A 20,002-nucleotide genomic window follows, 5' to 3' on the forward strand; every position below is an offset into this window, starting at 1 on the left:
GAGAGGACTGGAAAATCAAGCCAGTGGGTCAATTTTTAAAGGATGTATGCATTTAATTTAGAAAAAATTTTACATGAGAACAATTATTGCACCAGTCCTTGTACTGTTCTAAAAAATATTTTTAAAATGTTTGTCATTTCACCAAAACCAAGGGCAGGGTTGACAAAGGAGGGGAAATGTCAGGCTGAAAAGAGGTTCAATATGGAAGCATGAAATAGGATCTGTGAACAAGTAATGAAGAAGTAAAGCACCAAGTGAATGTTTGGTGCATGGCAAAATGAATATACAGCTGAACAAGGTGCATACAGGGAGAGGTTTCAAGTTTGATGCTTCAGGAGGCTGTTCCCAAGAGACAGCAGCACAACATTCTTGGCAACAGATGGTGACCAGACTCAGTGTTGTACACAGCACCTGAAGAAGCTGGGAACAGATGCTGAAGTAGATAGCAGGGTTTAAGGAATCCGACAAGGCAAGACCTTTGCAACTTTTATCAGGTAGACGGCCCAAGTTTGTATGCTACAAACCAAAGTAAACCTGCTCCCCATTTACCATTGTCAAGCCTTCATGCAATCATGGAACTCACGTTTACTAGTACATGCCTAAGGAATGAAACCGGATGAACCACCTGGCATGGGCCTAGGCACCAAAAATGACAACGGCAAACTCAGCCCCGTCGACCCTGCAAAGTCCTCTTCACTAACATCTGGGGGCTAGTGCTAAAATTGGGGAGAGCTGTCTCACAGACTAGTCAAGCAATAGCCTGCCATAGTCTTCCTCATGGAATCATATCTTACAGAAAATGTCCCAGACACCACCATCACCATCCCTGGGTATGTCCTGTCCCTCTGGCAGGACAGATCCAGCAGAGGTGGTGGCACAGTAGTACACATTCGGGAGAGAGTTGCCTTGGGAGTCCTCAACATCGACTCTATGAAGTTTTATGGCATCAGGTCAAACATGGGCAAGGAAACCTCCTGCTGATTACCACATACCTCCCTCCCCCACCTGATGAATCAGTGCTCCTCCATGTTGAACACCACTTGGAGGAAGCAATGAGGGTGGCAAAGGGGCAATGCACTTTGGGTGGGGAACTTCAATGTCCATCACCAAGAGTGGCTCGGTAGCACCAATACTAACCGAGCTGGCGGAGTCCTTAAGGACATCCTGCCAGACTAGGTGTGCGACTATTGGTGATGAAATCAACAAAAGGGAAAAACATACTTGACCTCATCCTCACCAACCTGCCTGCCGCAGATGCATCTGTCCATGACAGTTTTGATAGGAGTGACCACTGCACAATCGTTGTGGAGACGAAGTCCTGCCTTCACATTGAGGATACCCTCCATCGTGTTGTGTGGCATGTGCTAAATGGGATAGATTTCCAACAGGTCTAGCAACTGAAGACTGGGCATCCATGAGGCGCTGTGGGCCATCAGCAGCAGAACTGTACTCGAACACAATCTGTAACCTCATGGCCCGGCATATCCCCCACTCTACCATTATCATTAAGCCAGGGGATCAACCCTGGGTCAGTGAAGAGTGCAGGAGGGCATGCCAGGAGCAGTACCAGGCATACTTAAAAATGAGGTGTCAACTGGTGAAGCTATAACACAGGACTACTTGCGTGCCAAACAACATAAGCAGCAAGTGATAGACTGAGCTAAGCAATCCCACAACCAACGGATCAGGTCTAAGCTCTGCAGTCCTGCCACATCAAGTCGTGCATGTGGTGGGCAATTAAACAACTCACTGGAGGAGGAGGCTCCACAAGTATCCTCATCCGCAATGATGGAGGAGCCCAGCACATCAATGCAAAAGATAAGGCGGAAGCATTTGCTTCAATCTTCAGCCAGAAGTGCTGAGTGGATGATCCACTCGGCCTTTTCCGGAGATCCCCAGCATCACAGGTGCCAGTCTTCAGCCAATTCGATTCACTCCATGTGATATTAAGAAACAACTGAAGGCATTGGATACTGCAAAGGCTATGGGGACTGACAATTTTCCGGCAATAGTGCTAAAGACTTGTGCCCCTCGCCAAGCTGTTCCAGTGCAGTTACAACACTGACCTCTACTCGGCTATGTGGAAAATTGGTCAAGTATGTCCTGTACACAAAAGGCAGGACAAATCCAACCTGGCCAATTACCGCCCCATCAGTCTACTCTCCACCATCAGTAAAGTAATAGGAGAGGTCATCAACAGAGCTATTAAGCAGCACTTACTTAGCAATAACCAGCTCACTGACACCCAGTTTGGGTTCCGCCAGGGCCACTCAGCTCCTGACCTCATTACAGCCTTGGTTCAAACATAGACAAAAGAGTTGAACTCCAGAGGTGAAGTGAGAGTGACTGCCCTTGGCATCAAGGCTGAATTTGACCGAGTGTGGCATCAAGGAGCCCTAGCAAAACTGGAGTCAATGAGAATCACAGGGAAAACTCTCTGCTGGCTAGAGTCATACCTAGCACAAAGAAAGATGGTTGTGGTTGTTGGAGGTCAGTTACCTCAGCTCCAGGACATTACTGCAAGAGCTCCCCAGGGTAATGTCTTCAGCCCAACCATCTTCAGTGGCTTCATCAATGACCTTCCTTCCATCATAAGGTCAGAAGTGAGGATGTTCGCTAATGGTTGCACAATGTTCAGCACCATTCACGATTCCTCAGATACTGAAGAAGTCCATGTCCAAATGCAACAAGACCTGGACAATATTCAGGCTTGGGCTGACAAGGCAAGTAACATTTGCATCACACAAGTGTCACGCAATGACCATCTCCAACAAGAGAGAATCTAACCATCACCCTTGATGTTCAATGGTATTACTATCACTGAATCCCCCACCAATATCATCCTGGGGGTTACCACTGACCAGAAACTGAACTGGACTAGCCATATAAATACTGTGACTACAAGAACAGGTCAGAGGCTAGGAATCTTGCGATGAGTAACTCACCCCCTGACTCCCCAAAACCTGTTCACCATCTACAAGGCACAAGTCAGGAGTGTGATGAATACTCCCCACTTGCCTGGATGAGCACAGCTCCCACAACACTCAAGAAGCTTAACACCATCCAGGGCAAAGCTACCCGCTTGATTGGCACCACATCCACAAACAATCACTCGCTCCACCACCGATGCACAATAGCAGCTGAGTGTACCTTCTACAAGATACACTTCAGGAATTCAACAAGGCTCCTTCAACAGCATCTTCCAAACCCATGACCACTACCATCTAGAAGGACAATGGCAGCAGATAGATGGGAACAGCACCACCTGGAAGTTTCCCTCCAAGTCACTCACCATCCTGACTTGGAAATATATCGCTGCTCCTTCACTGTCGCTGGGTCAAAATTCTAGAACTCCATTTCTAACAGAACTGTGGGTGTAGCTACACCACATGGACAGCAGCGGTTCAAGAAGGCAGCTCACCACCACTTTCTCAAGGGCAACTAGGGATGGGCAATAAATGCTGGCCCAGCCAGCGAAGCCCACATCCCGTGAATGAATTAAGAAAAAATGCCTTCAAAATGAAATGGACAATTGTTTCACCTACTCACATATCCAAAGGCATAACATCTCAAGACATTGCTGCACAATGTGCAGTCATTTGCTGACACATAGCATACAGGTTTTAATTGTAAATGCTTCATCTTTCAGGATGACAGAACTATTCTTCTGTTTGTACAATAGCCACAGATCACATAACTTGGGTTAAGGAAAGGGCTTCCTGGTGAAGGGCAGGCTGCAAAGACACAATTTTTGCAAAATGACTACCTAGATCTGCTCTGGGAGCACACACAACTAGGTCACTGCTGTTCTGTGCAATCTCCCTTAAGCGCGTGCAGACCCACTCTGAGCATTTCTCCACAATTTATCCTCAATCTCCTTATGAATCGCCCAGCCATGTACCTTGAGCATCCAGTACAACACGAGCAGAAAATACCATGCAGCTTATTCCAGTGCACTTTTGGATAATCACCCTCCTAAATTTTTTAACCACTCCAATCTATTCTACATGTGCCTCCAGCACCTAAGAATGGAAAATGTCCTCATGTAATTTGGAAGATGGTTCAGATAACACTGTTTAATTACAGCATAAAGATTATTACATATTGCCAACAGTCCTAACAATGCTCTTGCGAGGTCCATAGCAGGTGAACCTAATTTTCCCATTATTGTGCAGTTGCTCATTTGCCAGTTTATAATATTCTGAGCATTCAGACTTTATCTTGCAGTATAATGCTTGATGATGGAATTATCTAAAGTTTTACTGCCAAATGAAATAAATCATTGCCCCTTATTTTAGTAATCTCAAATTAAATCCCCATGTTGCATTCATCCATATAAAGTAACAGTCCTGATAATCTATACATTTTACCAGGTCAGGACTTAGTTCTACGAATACAAAGATAAAGTTTGTATTAAGTTTTGAATATTTGATTTCTATGTTCTACTATAAGTGAGAACAGAATTAATGAATGAGGCTGTTGAGAAGTTGCACCACTGAGTAATACAAGCGCTGAAGTTATCAGATAAGAAGTTTTGTTATCTAATACCCCACAGCATCAGGTCAAAAGAAGTTACATTGCACCAGTTGCACTTCCCTTTCCATGTTCCTCAGTTGCTTTTAGTATGTAGGCTTTCAACGCATGAAAGTGTACTTGCAGAGTTCTGAAAATGTTTAGGATCTATCATATCTTTGGCAGAGCTTCGATCAGTTTAAATTTCCCTTTGAGTTCTCAATAGATTGACATCCAGAGTAGGGCATTAATCACCCATTGTTTTTAGGACTACAATATATTGGGATTAAGGTCTTAAATTTATCTGGTATAATGTTACCGGGTCTCAGACTTTGAGTAGCAAAACAAATAGTTAAATGGTAAAAGGTATTTTTTTAAAAACTAAACTTCCCCAAGATCGCAAACAAAATATGATATTTATTTGTTTTGGAAATTACAATAGTTGTGTGCAATATAATAGCCAGCCTTTCCAGAATGACAGAAGAAGAATGGTAAAAGTCAGATTTTTGGAACCATGAAGTAGGTGTTTCTTTGCTATTGTGCATGAATCTACTTAAACAGCACAGATGACAGAAGATTCCTCGGCTGAATGGACAAATCACACTGAGAACAAATAACCCTCTGCTGATGGTCTCCCTCGCTGAGGTAATAGAAAAAAACTACTCCCTATTGATCACAAGTCCTGTAGATGAACCCCACTCTGGTTCTTACTGGGTTGGATACACAGGAGGCACAGTAGAATGGGAAGTACCTATAACTAGAGCCCCTTTGAACTGACTCCAACATTGGCAATAGTTGCATACTGGGATGAGGCTCTGGAAGCTTAACTGCAAACACAAAACAAGGCCAATGTATTCAGTGGCAAGGGAATGGAGTTTACAAAGGGTTTAGTAGTGAAGATCTTGTACTATTTTCACTACAGCTTAAAACTGTGACATTTGTTGATGAGTAAAGACCACCCAAGGACTTGATAATAATCAAGTTTTGATTGTGAAAGAGATTCAGCTATTTTTGACTCATATTTGGACAATTCAAAATTCATGAACTGGGTAATTGCCCTCGCACAACAGGAGAGGATCTGAAACCCGACTGCTGAATTAGTGATCAGTATGATAAACAGGGCTCCAAAGAGATGCAGCGGAGCCACTAAGTTCTACCTACTTTGACTCTAGTTTCATGATTTCACAATTCACCCCAGACTGTTCTCCTTGGAATGGAGAAGGTTAAAAGAAGATTTCATAGAGGTGCTCAAAATCATGAGGGGGCTGGATAGTGCAGATAGGGAGAAACTGTTCCCGCTTGTGAAAGGATCAAGAATGAGAGTGCACAGATTTAAAGTGATTTGCAAAAGAAGCAAATGTGGTGTGAGAAAAAACTTTTTCACTCAGCGAGTGTTGAGTCTGGAATGCACTAACTGCAAGTGTGGCGGAGGCAGTTTCAATCAAGGCATTCAAGAGAGCATTAGATGATTGCTTCTATTCAAATAACGTGTAATGGTACAGGGAAAAAGCAGGAGAATGGCACGAACTCATGATGCTCATTTGGAGGGCCGGTGCAGACACAATGGGCCAAATAGCCGCCTCCTGTATTGTAACAATTCTGTGATTCTGATTCTGTGACTTCTTGTGCAGTGGACACAGGGAGGTGGATATGACAATGTCCATGAAAGCCACAAAATAGGGCCATTCCATTGTTCAGAAAAAAAGTCTTCACTCCAAATGCAGGGACCTTTGGGCCTACCATGTTGGAACTCTGGGCAATCTGAAAATTGAATGTCTTCCGAAGTTCTAATTGATGGGATATGCTTCCAGTAAATCAGTACCTTTCTCCAGATCTAAGAAGCATTTTCAAGATTTTGTTTTTCAGGATTTATCTTTAACAGAGGAAGCAAAATAGTCAGTTCAAATGGTCTATACAAGTGCAGACTATGAATGCCAGGTTTAGTTGACAAACAGATGCATAATATTTTGATGTCAGGTGGTGCATATATTTGGCATGACGACCTGCCATAGTAAGTGGCAGCTACGATTTAGTGTTTGAATACCTTGGAGGTACTGGGAAGCAATATTGTTATAATGAAAAGCTCATCCATTAAGTTTAATTTCACAACTGATGTTAACTGAACTCTCCTTGATTAAAATTATTTTCCTTGGAAATATCCTCTGATAAATAGCATATAAAAAAATCCCCTCAGCATCAAAATTGCTGTCTTATCTTGTGTCCATACAACAGAAATGTGAAGTGTTATAGCAAAGTGGAAGGCATCCCATTGCAGAAGTAAGGACTTCTGCCTACATTGAAAAACTGGACATGATGCAAAAATGCAAGTTAATGAGTTAATTCATGCATTTTAAATCTGAAAGCTCTTGAAGAACACAATTTACACTGTAGGTCCTAGAGAATGCAAGAAGCAAAATTTCATATATTGCACAGCTAAGATAGAATTATTATTTACACCAGTGCTGACCTGTACAAACTTTGTCAATCTTAAGTCCATTTGCATTAAAATGTCCTCCCACGCTTCACACATGCAGGCCAAAGACAGCTTTTGGTACTATTGATTTAAGAAAGAACAAGGAAGTTAATGATAAAAAATGATACAGTGAAGGCAACCAAGATTAACTTTTTATTAACAGTTTATCAATTATTAAAATATTCAATCTAGTGACTTATAAACTCTCTGCCATGATATTGCTGTCCAGGGGTCAGTGCAGTAATCCACTGGGTGACTTCATGTATCTTTTTAATAGTGCTCTTTGATTTCCTTTCTAGAAACTCCCACATGCAGGTGACTGAGAAGATACTGGCAAACTTTGAGCAAAGGCAAGCTAAGACTTGTATTCATAACTACATTGCCTTATTACTAGCTCAGTGTTAAAATTACATTTTATGCTGTGACCTGTGTTTCCCCATGGTAAAAACTTTGGATCTAGTTTAAACTCTCCTCCTCCATTAAAAAGCCTATTAAATAACAGATGTCCAAAACACAATTACATTAATGAAAGTATACAGCACATTAATCAAAGTGTACACCTGTACACTACCAGCAGGTTTGTTTGTTTTATTTTTTCAGGATTTAACTTGTGCTACATAAATAGAAATATTTCAGTAATAATGCTACTCAAGACATTAGGAGTAGTTTTCTGAATGTGTTAGTACCTCTTTGTTATCCCATGCAAGTGACTATTCTTTATACATTTACATGTCATTCCAGAACAACCAGCCATTCATGCACTCAGCTTTTCAGAAAGTTCCAATTGCAGCAATAATCCTGCATGACGGTTTCTCCCCTCCTTGGACTAAAAACACTAAGGACAATTAACTAGGAGCTGAATTTAGAACTTTTTGGCCTGTAAGGTGATTGTATTTACTTAGGTTTTTTTAATGATGTGGGCATCACTGGCTGGGCCCTAAAGGAAGGACATTAGTGGGTTTTTACAACAATGACACCAGATGGGTTTTTACAACAATGGTCATCATTAGACTTTTCCAGATTTTTATTAAATTCAAATTCTACCATCTGCAGGATTTGAACCCAGGTCCCCAGAGCATTACCCTGGGTCTCTGGTTTACTAGTCCAGTGACAATACCACTGCGCAGATGAGTTCAATAGTCTGAATAATTCATATCCAAGGTGTTGACCCCAACCAGTTCACATTTGCAACTGTGTGTGTACCTGGAGGAGTGTTGAAATATGAGTGAACTTCCGGGCCATGCGAGTTACCTCAGGCAAATAATCTGATAGCAAAGTGGTATCCAGCTGTGTAAGCAAATGATAAGATCACAGAATAGAAAGTCAGTATTCTGTTTCAAAATCACAATTTGTTGAATCACAATGTTTCTAATTGATGTTCAACCGAATAATTATAGCTTATAAAACAAATTCCAGCAGCTCAATGAATTTGATATCCTAATCAATTGCAATAGTTTCTGTTACAAGATGAGGGAATTTTTACACAGCTACAAGTACATGTTATTAAGAGACATTTGTTTTATTAAACATTCAAGCCTATATCAAGTAGATTAGATATTACATACATTTCTGAGCAAAGGTCAAGAAATCCTACCTGAAAGTAACTGATAATTGGCTCTGGTTCCTTGGATAGTTGAACTTCTGTGATAACAGACAATGCTTTCAGGTCACTGGACAAGCAAAGATCTAGACAGCGGCCTGCAATCTTCGTAAGGAAATCATTTTTAGTGCAACACCGATCTATGCTTCACTATTCATCTTCTAAATAAAAAACTTAAACTGTTCTCTCAAAAAACATGACAAAACAAATTAATTTTTAGTAACAGGAAAAGGCCATTTTTAACTAATCCGAATCCCACACTCTATATCCTCGCCAGAGCCCTCAGTCCCTTTCTTTTCCCAATACACTACTGTCGCCTCGTGAACACCATTACATTATTTGCTTCAACACACTCCTCAGATACCCAGAGTGCGCTTGGATAATGTTTCAGCATTCAGAAGGAATAGGATCCATAGGAGTTGAGATATAGTAATTGGTTAACATAGACATGGGTGAATTTGGCCACAGGTATCGTGCTGATGTTTCAGGTGGATTGGATACTTAGGAGAAGGCAGCATCCAAGAGCCTTGTAGCCTGCAGGCAGATTCATGCCGCTATTACCTGGTTGTGGTTGGTTGTCCTCGTTCTCCCACTGTTTTGTGTTGCTTCTGCCTCACTACATATAAGTGATGCTAGGTATTTTTGCTAAACTATTGAAGCAAATATGTCAAATGCTGCTTTAAGATGCTTACAGTTATTAATTGTGGATGTGGGCTTCGCTGGCTTGGCCAGCATTTATTGCCCATCCCTACTTGCCCTTGAGAAGGTGGTCTGATGCAGTCCATATGGTGTGGGTACACCCACAGTGCTGTTAGGAAGGGAGTTCCAGGATTTTGAGCCAGCAACAGTGAAGGAGCAGTGAGATATTTCCAAGTCAGGATGGTGAGTGACTTGGAGGGGAACTTCCAGGTGGTCCTGTTCCCACCACTCTGCTGTCCTTGTCCCTCTCGATGGTAGAGGTCATGGGTTTGGAATGTGCTGTCAAAGGGTCCTTAGTGAGTTCCTGCAGTGCATCTTGTAGATGGTACACATTGCTGCTACAGTGCGTCGGTGGTGATGGGACTGAATGTTTGTGGATGTGGTGCCAATCAAGTGGGCTGCTTTGTCCTGGATGGTGTCAAGCTTCTTGACTGTTGTGGGAGCTGCACTCATCCAGGCAAATGGGGAGTATTCCATCGCACTCCTGACTTGTTCCTTGTGGTGGACAGGCATTGGGGAGTCAGGTGGTGGGTTACCCATCGCACTATTCCTAGCCTCTGACCTGTGCTTGTAGCCACAGTATCTATATGGCTAGTCCAGTTCAGTTTCTGGTCAATGGTAACCCCCAGGTTGTTGACAGTGGGGGATTCAGTGATGGTAATGTCATTGAACATCAAGGGGTGATGGGTGGATTCTCTCTTGTTGGAGATGGTCATTGCCTGGCACTTGTGTTTCGCATACTTAGGAGAAGGCAACATCCCAAGAGTCTAATCTGCCTGCAGGCAGATTCATGGTGTGTACAGTTGCATATACTTCTCTGCACTGGCACTCTTCTCAAATAGCTATAACCATTGGCATTGTCTGAAGTCATGTTTTTAGAGGATACCTTTTGCCCACCTAGGAGCCAATCCTACTTTGGTCAGTCTGTCTGGAGGCAATGTGGATTGCCTCAAGAGAAATATGTCATTTCTGTTACCTGGAGTATTGAACTGCACTGAATTTTATTTTGATGACCACAGTGGCAGTCCTAGCAGTTTATCAGTATGCCTGCACTGTGATGGCAGCTCAAAATGCTACAAGCCTGACGCCAATTATGCCTCCGACTCTGAAGAATTCTGTTATTTGGGGAAAATAAAGAGCACTTTCATTCAGTTGCTGGTTATTCAGACATCGGAGGTGTGATGGGTTTGTAAACAACGCAACAACCACCTGCTTGAATGGCATGCTGCTAAATGACTTAAAAAGAGCCGAAGATTGGAAAATTGAGGACTAGTGGTGGAGCTTGTCTATATATAGGGCAGACTGCAAAATTCAGCATTCCGATCACAGCTTCATCCATGAACTGCAGCTTCTGAGAGCACACACATCTGTTGATATATGTGGGTTGGCGGGTCAATGGCTGGTTTGGTAAGTACATCACTGGTGTCCTCTCATCTACTTGACATCCCGTCTTGGGGTCACCTCTTCTTCCTCCGATTGTACATCTCCTTTTGAAGTATTTGGAAGAACAAGAGGTATTCTCATTGGAAATCCCACACATTTACATATTAAATGGCAGCAAAAGTAAACAAGAGTGTCAAAATCCTCACCAGAAATTTCAAAATGAAATGGGACCCAAAATAAAGCCCAGGGACAAAATGCCAATAGCCTAATAGTGCAAGCTCAAAAGGTTCTAAATCCACAAATTCGTTCTTAAATCCTAATTTCTTTCGGAAGAGAGTGAGCAAAGGAATCCTGAATAACATTAAAATGAAGCTTCTGACTAATTTTGGCAGAAGCTCCCTGTGATTAGAGGTGTGTGCAAAATACTACCAATGTTCAGTTTGCGCCAATGCTTGATTCAGCAGGCGCGCCTTCATCCTGAGTTTGTGTCCTACTTGTCCACACAAATTGTAACTGCTTTTTGATTGACAAAAGGTTAACTATGATCTTTAAGGACAAGGGCAGCAGACACATGGGAACACCACCACCTGAAAGTTCCCCTCCAAGCCATTCACCATCCTGATTTGGAAATATATCGCCGTTCCTTCACTGGGTAAAAATCCTGGAACTCCCTTCCTAACAGCACTGTGGGTGTACCTATACCACAGGGATTGCAGTGGTTCAAGAAAGCAGCTCACCACCACCTTCTCAAGGGCAGTTAGGGATGGGCAATAAATGCTGGCTTCGCCAATGACGCCCACATCCCTTAAAACGAATAAAAGAAAACCTGTGTTACACTGCAATACTCCTTGATCTCTCCATCACCACCGGGTGCTGTTCTTTCAGTCGTTTAAACTCTGTACTCTGAAATTCCCTCCCTCAATTCCTTCACTTCTCTAATTCCCTTTCCTCCTGAGAAACCATCTCTTTGACTATGCTATTGGTCACGTCTCCTAATAGATCTTCCTTTTGTGCAGCATCCAGTTCTGTCTGATTACATCCCTGTGAAATGCTTTGGAATGTTTTTCTACTCTTGGCTATATAAATGCAGGCATGTTGTTATTGATGATCTGTCCAAACAACTGAACCTTTGTTTCAACACTATATTTGCATAACCATGATTCTGACGGGTCCCTGTGTTTGAGTATATTGATCTTTTGCCCACGATTATGACAGTCTCAAGGAGGTCATGAGCCAAGGCTGAATATCCTTGCTGTTCAAGAAGCAATCCAACCAATATTCCTGCCTAGTTAAATAATAGTGTCATGGGTTTTGGAAAGCAATAAGGCACGGAGACTGCTACCATTTTAGCAAATGATGACATGCAAAATTGTGAGCCTACAACAAGACTGGCTACACATTGAGGAGCTCCTCTCTGTTTATGAAATCGTAAGAGGATTTGAGTACAGCAGTAGTGAAGTCTTGCTTCAATTGTATAGAAGCTTGGTTAGGCCGCACCTGGAATAGTGTGTGCAGTTTTGGTCCCCTTACCTCAAAGTGTATTTTGCCATATAGGGGGTGCAACAAAGCCTCACTAGATTTGTTCTGGAGATGGTGGGTCTGTTTCATGAAGAGAGATTGGGGAAACTGCACTTGTATTCTCTAGAGTTTCAAAGAATGAGAGGTGATCTCATTGAAACCTACAAAATACTTAAAGGAATAGACAGCATAGATGCAGGTAAGATGTTTCCCCTGGCTGGAGAGTCTAGAACCAGGGGACATAATTTCAAAATAAGGGGAAGTCAGTTAGGACTGAGATGAGGAGAAATTTCTTTACTTAGAGGGCTGTGAATCTTTGGAATTCTCTACCACAGAGGCCTGTGGAAGCTCAGTCATCGAGTATGTTTAAGGTAGAGATTGATAGACTTCGGATTAACAATAATGTAAAGGGTTGTGGGGATAGTGTGGGTAAAAGGCATTAAAGTGTTCGATCAGCCGTGATCAATTTGAATGGCGAAGCAGGCTCGACAGGCTGAATGGCCTTCTCCTGTTCCTATGTTGTGTGGAGATTGTACAGATTAGAATACTAATGTGCCATTAGTAATACACCATGCTTTGGGGAAACCTGTTACAGAAGACCAGAGCTCTGTTAAAAGCAAAATACTGCAGATGCTGGAAATCTGAGATAAAAACAGAAAATGCGAGAAAAACTCAGCAGGTCTGACAGCATCTGTGAAGAGAGAAACAGAGTTAACTCTCGAAATGTTAACTCTGTTTCTCTCTTCACAGATGCTGTCAGAACTGCTGAGTTTTTCCAGCATTTTCTGTTTATATGCCAGAGTTCTGTTGCCTTGGTTGCGGATTCCCATTGGAAAAGCAGTAAAGGAGTTAGCCCTGCCAAACAAAACACCTGTTGACTATTTTACACATCAATGAACTTTTATTTTCAAACTTTAGTAAATATCCCCTGCTGTTGTTTGGACAGGGTCAAACACTCAAGACAGCGGTCATCTGGGCAGCCACAGACAAGAGCTGTAAGGTCTGGCTTGAGAAATGGTGGCCTGGGTTTCACAATAAGAATAACAGGGAGGCTTCAGCACTGACCAGTATTATGAAGTAAATCAAACGCAACTCCTGGTGTCGCATTTATGTTGTAAAACGATGAAATCCAGAAGCTGCTGTCCGAGTTTCCCTATTTCTCCATAAACTTTGCTACACCATGCTGATAGACTCAGCACCGAAAATAGCACATGAAGCTATGGTACCTAGTCACCCACAAAACATACCAGAAAAAGTTAGGATTTGTGCATCCAGGCGTAAATCTATTTGGCTAGAGCCAAGGAACTAAAAAAGATGCAATTACATTGCTCGGTGTAGTCAATAGGCCACCAAATAGTGGGAAAGATACAGAGGTACAAATTTGCAAGAAAATTACAGAGAAATGCAAGAATTATACAGAAGTTATAATGGGGGACATTAATTACCTAAATACAGACTGGGATTGTAGTAGTATAAAGGACAGAGAGGGACAAGAGTTCCTAGAGTGTGTTCTACAGCAGTATGTTTCCTGTCCAACGAGAAAGGAAGCGTTGCTAGACCTGGCTCGTTGGAATGAAATGGGCCAAGTGGATCAAGTGTCAGTAGGGGAACTTTTAGTGGATAGAGATCATTGTATCATAAGGTGTAGGTTGGCCATGGAAAAGGACAAGAAGCAATCTAGAATAATAACAATTAACTGGGGGAAAGCTAACTCCTATGGGGTAAGATGGAGCAGAGGAGAACAGTTCAAGTACAGTCAGTGTATATTCCCATTAAGGGGAAAGGTAGGACAAACAAATCCAGAGCTCCCTGGATGAAAAAGAGATAGAAATTACAATAAAGAAGAAAAAGCTTATAACAGATGTCAGTTGGGTAATACAATTCTGAGCCAGACAGAACATGGAAGGGGGCTTGAAAAAGCAAAAACAAGAGAAGCAATAAGAGAGCATGAGAAGAGATTGGTGGTTAACATAAAGGGGAATCCAAAGTTTTCTACAGATGTATAGACAATAAAATGGTGCAAAGAGTGGGATTGGGGCTGATTGTGGGCCAAAAGGGGGATTTATGCATGGAGGCAAGTAGCATGGCTGAGGTATTAAATAAATACTTTGCATTTATCTTTACCAAGGAAGATGCTGCTGCCCAGGTCATGGTGAAAGAGGAGTTAGTTCAGACACTTGAAAGATTTAAAATTGATAAGAAGGTATCGGACAGGTTGTCTGTGCTTAAAGTTGATAAGTCACCAGGACTGGATGAAATGCATCCAACGATACAGAAGGAAGTGAGAGTGAAAATTTCGGAGGCACTGGCTATATTTTTCCTTAGACTCAGGGATGGTGCCAGAGAACTGGAGAATTGTAAATGTTATACCCTTGTTCAAAAAGAGTGCAAGGTCAAGCCCAGTAAATACAGGCCAGTCCTCGGTGGTGGGGAAGCTTTGCGAAATGATCATTTGGGGCAAAAGTAAGTCATTTGGGTAAATGCTGTTAACTAAGGAAATCCAGCATGGATTTAAGGGTAAATTGTGTTTTACTAACTTGCTAGAGTTTTTTTGATGAGGTAACAGAGAGGGTTGATGTGGGGTACATGAATTCCAAAAGGCATTTGATTATGTGCACATAAGACCATAAGGCGTAGGAGCAGAAGCAGGCAATTCGGCCCATCGAGTCTGCTCCGCAATCCAATGAGATCATGCCTGATCTGAAAATCCTTAATTCCACTTTCCTGCCTTTTCCCCATAATTCTTGATTCCCTTACTGATTAAAAATCTGTCTATCTCAGCTTTGAATATACTTAATGACGCAGCCTCTACAGCCATCAGATTCACTACCCTCAGAGAAGAGGTTCCTTCTCATATCGGTCTTAAATGGGCAATCCCTTACTGAGATTATGCCCTCTGGTCCTAGACTCTCCCACAAGGGGAAACAATCTCTCAGCATCAACATTGTCAAGCCTCCTAAGAATCTTATATGTTTCAATAAGGTCGCCTCTCATTCTTCTAAACTCCAATGAGTACAGGCCTAACCTACTCTACCTCTCCTCATAAGAAAATCCCCCCATAGCCAGGATCAACCTAGTGAGCCTTCTCTGGGCTGTCTCCAATGCCAGTATATCTTTCTTTAGATAAGGGGAGCAAAACTGTTTACAGTATTCTAGGTGTGGTCTAACTAGTGCCTTGTATAGTTTTAGCAAGGATTCCCTATTTTTATGCTCCATTCCCTTTGAAATAAAAGCCGACATTCCATTTGCCTCCCCTATTACCTGCTGAACTTGTATGCTAGCTTTCTGTGATACATGCATGAAGGCCCCCAAATCCCTCTGTGCTGTAGCTTTCTGCAGTCTTTCTCCATTTAAATAATATTCAGCTCCTCTATTCTTCCTGCCAAAGTGCATAACCTCACATTTTGCCACATTATATTCCATCTACCAAGTTTTTGCCCAGTCACTTAACCTGTCCATATCCCTGTATAGACTCTGTGGGTGGAATATTCCCAGAATTGCACTAAGTGTGGTAGCAGGCGGGTAAAATGGAGTCCTACCCACCAATAATAATGGCGGGTTTTCATGCTGTATCAAGCCCGCCTCGTTATTATTCACTCTAGCGAAACAGGCCGTTTCCATGGCGAGCGGGCTCTCATTCGCCTGCCTGCCATCACCCCGCTGTTGCATCGCGCCGGCCGCTATCTTTAAAAGGCAGCTGCCAGCAAAGCGCTCATGGCCACCAGCTCACCACCTCTGCCTGGGAGACATGGCCAGCAAAGGAAAAAAGACTGCAGCCCCCGCTACAACGACAGGTCCCTCGAGCGACTGCTGAATGCCGTGGAGGCCCGTCAGGATGTGCTCTACCCCTGCTTTGGCCACAGGACGGGCAGCAAAGTCACCAACCTGGCTTGGGAGGCAGTGGCAACGGCGGTCAGCGCAAATGCTCTGCAGAGGAGGACAGCCACCCGGTGCCGCAAAAGGATGAATGATCTCCTCCATTCCACCATGGTAAGTTACTCTTTTCATCACTCCCAACTCACACACTGACAAACCCATCACACACTGCCAGTGCAAGGGACATCACCATTCACTCTTTCACACACACCAGCATTGTCCTCATCCCGTTCATGGGGCCACTCACCACCCACACACACCAGTCATACTTATTATCTGGCACAGCAGGTGATCTGATACACTCTCCCCATCTCTATCCATGTAGGACAAACTGGCACACAACAGGAGGAAAAGGTGGACAGGTGGAGGGATGCCAAAGTTCTGACAGAATTAGAAAATAGAGCCATCCAGCTGGCTAGCAATGACCAGGACCGGTCCTTTGCTGACGCTGAATTTGGAGCTGCTCTACCAAGTGAGGATCCAGCAGTGCAACATCCATCAGACAATCATGCTGTGAGTGATGTGTCCTCTTTCACAGGCCGCTGCCATGCACTAATTATCTCCCCTTGCTTTCGCAGGCACATCTGCCAAACAGCCGACAGATTCCATGACCCAGGGCCTCCAAGCAAGCTCCGAAAAAACCTTTGAAGAGGAATCTGAAGGCACCCTCCCTGAAGTCCTGTCACAAGGCTCAACCACACCCTCCACCAGCGCAGAGACACACACCTCGGTGGGACCTAGCTTTAGGGGCTCCTCTGGATCACAATCTGGTGAGCATATCGCACTTTTTGATCCACAGCACTCGGAGGCAGGGACTTCCCAGGTCACTGGCACTCAGAAGGCTGCTGGAGGCCAGAACGTTGCTGAGTCTGAGTCAGATGATGAGCCTCTGGACTCGGTCACGTCACAGTTGCTGGAGCTGCAAAGGCAAGCTCGGGAACATCAAGAAGGGATGTCCGCTGCACTCCTCAGAATGCAAGGCACGATGGAGCAGTCCTTCCTTCTTCAGGCTGAGATGATAATGCCGGCATTGCAATGCACCGAGCTCAACACTGGCAGGATGGTGCCCGCCATGGAGGCCTTGGTCCAGGACGTCACTCCTGCACTGCTGCGCAGGCTTAACTCCATCGCTGATGCCATACTTGGCCTCCAACAGTGTGCGTGCGAGGAGGGTGCTGGGCAGCTCGATCTCACTCCAGTTACCACTTCTGCTCACGGAATCAGGCAGGGGCCCTCGGGCACCCATGAGAGGAGGATCAGCAGATGCACCCTTCAGGGCCATCCACCCAGGTGACTCTGGGAGTAACTGGCCCATCCACATCCCACCTTCCTGTGACCTCTGCAGCTCCAGCTTCACCGGCTGAGTAGGGTGTCACTGCCGCACAGAAGGACCCCGAAAGTAGGCCGGCATCCTCCAAGTCTCGACACTCCAGAGGTCTCCCGCCAAGTCATCGCAGACGGCGTCACAGTCAGCAGGCTGCCTCCACTTCCGCTGTGGATGTCCAGGGAGCACCAAGATGTAGCAGCAGGGTTAGGAAAGTTAGGTAAAAGTAGTTGCACAGCCTGGGGATGGGTGTTATCACTTGTACATACTGTTCACTATTGTCAATAAACTCCTAAGAATGTCACCCTGCCTGTGGCTCCTTGTCCTGATGAGTGGTGTTCTTGTCACTCAGATGTGAAACCATTTCTGCACAAGATAAAAGGTAGGTGCCTCAGTCCGGGGCCTCTTCCCTGTGCTCTGTGTGGCCTTCTGTCTCAGTTGCACAGATACACATGGCTGTTTGCCTGTCATCTATGCTTGGTGAATGTTTATTCCCTGGCTGGGTTAATTGAATCTTTCAAAAGGGAATTGGATCATTATCTCAAAAAGGAAAAGTGTGAAAGGCTACAGGGAAAAGGCAGTGGAGTGGCACTGGGTGAGTTGCTCCTTCAGAGGGCCAGCACAGACATGACAGGCCAAATGGTTTCCTTCTGTGAGTCTATGATTCTAAGTGAGTTTTTAACAGCATGATAAGTTTTAATTAATGCCATTTTTACCTTTTCCTTTGCCTTTACAAGTGTGGAGTCTCACTCTTAAATAATTTAATTATTGTTGGAGACTTCTTTAAATATGTTAACTTTTTTCTTTCTCTCTCTTTCTAATTCTCATCTTTATTTCTTTCTCTTTATTTTGCTTTCTGTACATGGCTTGACATTGAATTAAATATTCTAATTTATGCTTCCCGCTTCGGACTCTGCATGTCTCAATGAGAATTTGTCAATCTAGTTAAAGAAATGCACTGTCGTTTGCCCAGACATTCCAATAATAACCATAAATTGTCATGAAAAGCCCACATAATGAACACAGGCAGCTATAGACATAAAGAATGGTGAATGCTGTTCCTTTGCTACTGAACATAAAATCTGGCCAGTTTATTTTTCTGATTGCCTCTCGTGAATCACAAGCCGCATAGATGGATCTCCTCAGGTGCATTCAGGTAGATGTAATTTGGCTTGTATACATGGATAGTTGGATATGGATGGGTGCAGTGCGATCACCTCAGAATGTAAACACACTTACCTCTGATGCCTCCTTAAATCCTTCCCTAAACTCAGTAAATAGGGAGCTGTACCTAATAAGAGGCTCATGTCCAGAATTGGGTTGCAGCAACTTGAAAATACAGCTAGTAACAAGTCACAGGTGGAAGTGGGAGCTTTCAAATTAATGTAAAAAATGCAGAAATATCACATATGAAAATAACAGAAGATAGTAACAATGTAAAGAAAATCAATCGTGTGTTGAAGAAAGCGAGTTGCGAAACTAACAACCAACCTAGACTTTAATTAACACAAGTGTTATTAGTTTGTAAAAGTATCCCAGATACACATGGCTGTTTGCCTGTCATCTATGCTTGGGGAATGTTTATTCCCTGGCTGAAGAATACAGGAAAAGGGAGCAGAGACTCAATAAGCAGGGACAAAGGTATGCCATGTAAATAATGTGTTGGCAGGGCTGAGGGGGTCTGGCCTTCCTACCTCATTCTCCTCTTGTATTGCTAGCAGAGGGCATATTTTGAGGAATACCTAAAAGAAATGGGTCTGACGCTGCGCAAAGGTAGTGGATGGGCAGGCAGCGAACAGGCATGACCAAGGCTTGTCATTTTTTTTCAATACAATGACATTAGACATTAGATCAGTGCTGGGACCATTCTGGCTGATGAAAAAACCAGACCAAGAGACCTCACAGTGATTAAGCTTGCAACAGTGGAAGACTTTCCACCTACGATTCCAAGCATTAAATCCTGTGAAGGGAACCTTGGGAAGCCATGGAAATAATCTGAACGTGCAATTTTATTCTGGTGATGTTCAAAGACACTTGGCTCTACAATTTTCATAATAAAATCAAAGCAAAAGTCATTATACCTGTGTTACTGTTGCAATTTTGTACATTCCATATGCATATAATTCAATGAATCCAGAATCTCCTCCAAGAACAAGGGTATTTAGCCTGGTAGGATATGAACAAAAAATTTAAATTTGAAAGATACTAATCTTCACCTTCAATACCGCACACAATCATGTAAAAATCGAGTATTTTACAACAAATTTTTAGGTAGAAGGTAGGGGATCGACATATTCACGAGTAGTATTTTCAGGGGTTGAAATTCACGCATGTTGGAGTTGTTATCTTAAAACATGAAAAATATTTACCAATTACCAGTAGGCTAAGTAGTGGAAGCCGTAGCCTAGATTTCTTCTTGGGTAATGATGAGGGCAAAACCACACTCAATTGCCCAATTCCACTTTAAATCTACAAATAAATGTATCTCACACTTTAATTTATGTTAATTGTAGTGCCATCCTCTCCCATCGTCTCGCTACCTAACTTGATGCCATAATGGTATGGGTAATGCCATATTGGTATAGGTATCAATCTAGTAAACCTCAGAGGAGGTTTA

The 20,002-nt window shown here is 43.2% G+C and overlaps 1 protein-coding gene across 1 annotated transcript in view; it reads right to left on the bottom strand.

Moving 5' to 3' along the window:
• LOC144688714 (anaphase-promoting complex subunit 4-like) overlaps positions 1–20,002 on the bottom strand; it is a 107,087-nt gene that overhangs the window by 66,370 nt on the left and 20,715 nt on the right. Inside the window, 4 exon segments of the mRNA XM_078555592.1 lie at positions 6,980–7,066; positions 8,189–8,272; positions 8,580–8,690; positions 19,467–19,551. Coding sequence (XP_078411718.1) covers positions 6,980–7,066; positions 8,189–8,272; positions 8,580–8,690; positions 19,467–19,551 — 367 coding nt within the window.

The sequence above is a fragment of the Cetorhinus maximus genome, chromosome 1, assembly GCF_964194155.1.
Source record: "Cetorhinus maximus chromosome 1, sCetMax3.hap1.1, whole genome shotgun sequence".
Taxonomy (NCBI): domain Eukaryota; kingdom Metazoa; phylum Chordata; class Chondrichthyes; order Lamniformes; family Cetorhinidae; genus Cetorhinus; species Cetorhinus maximus.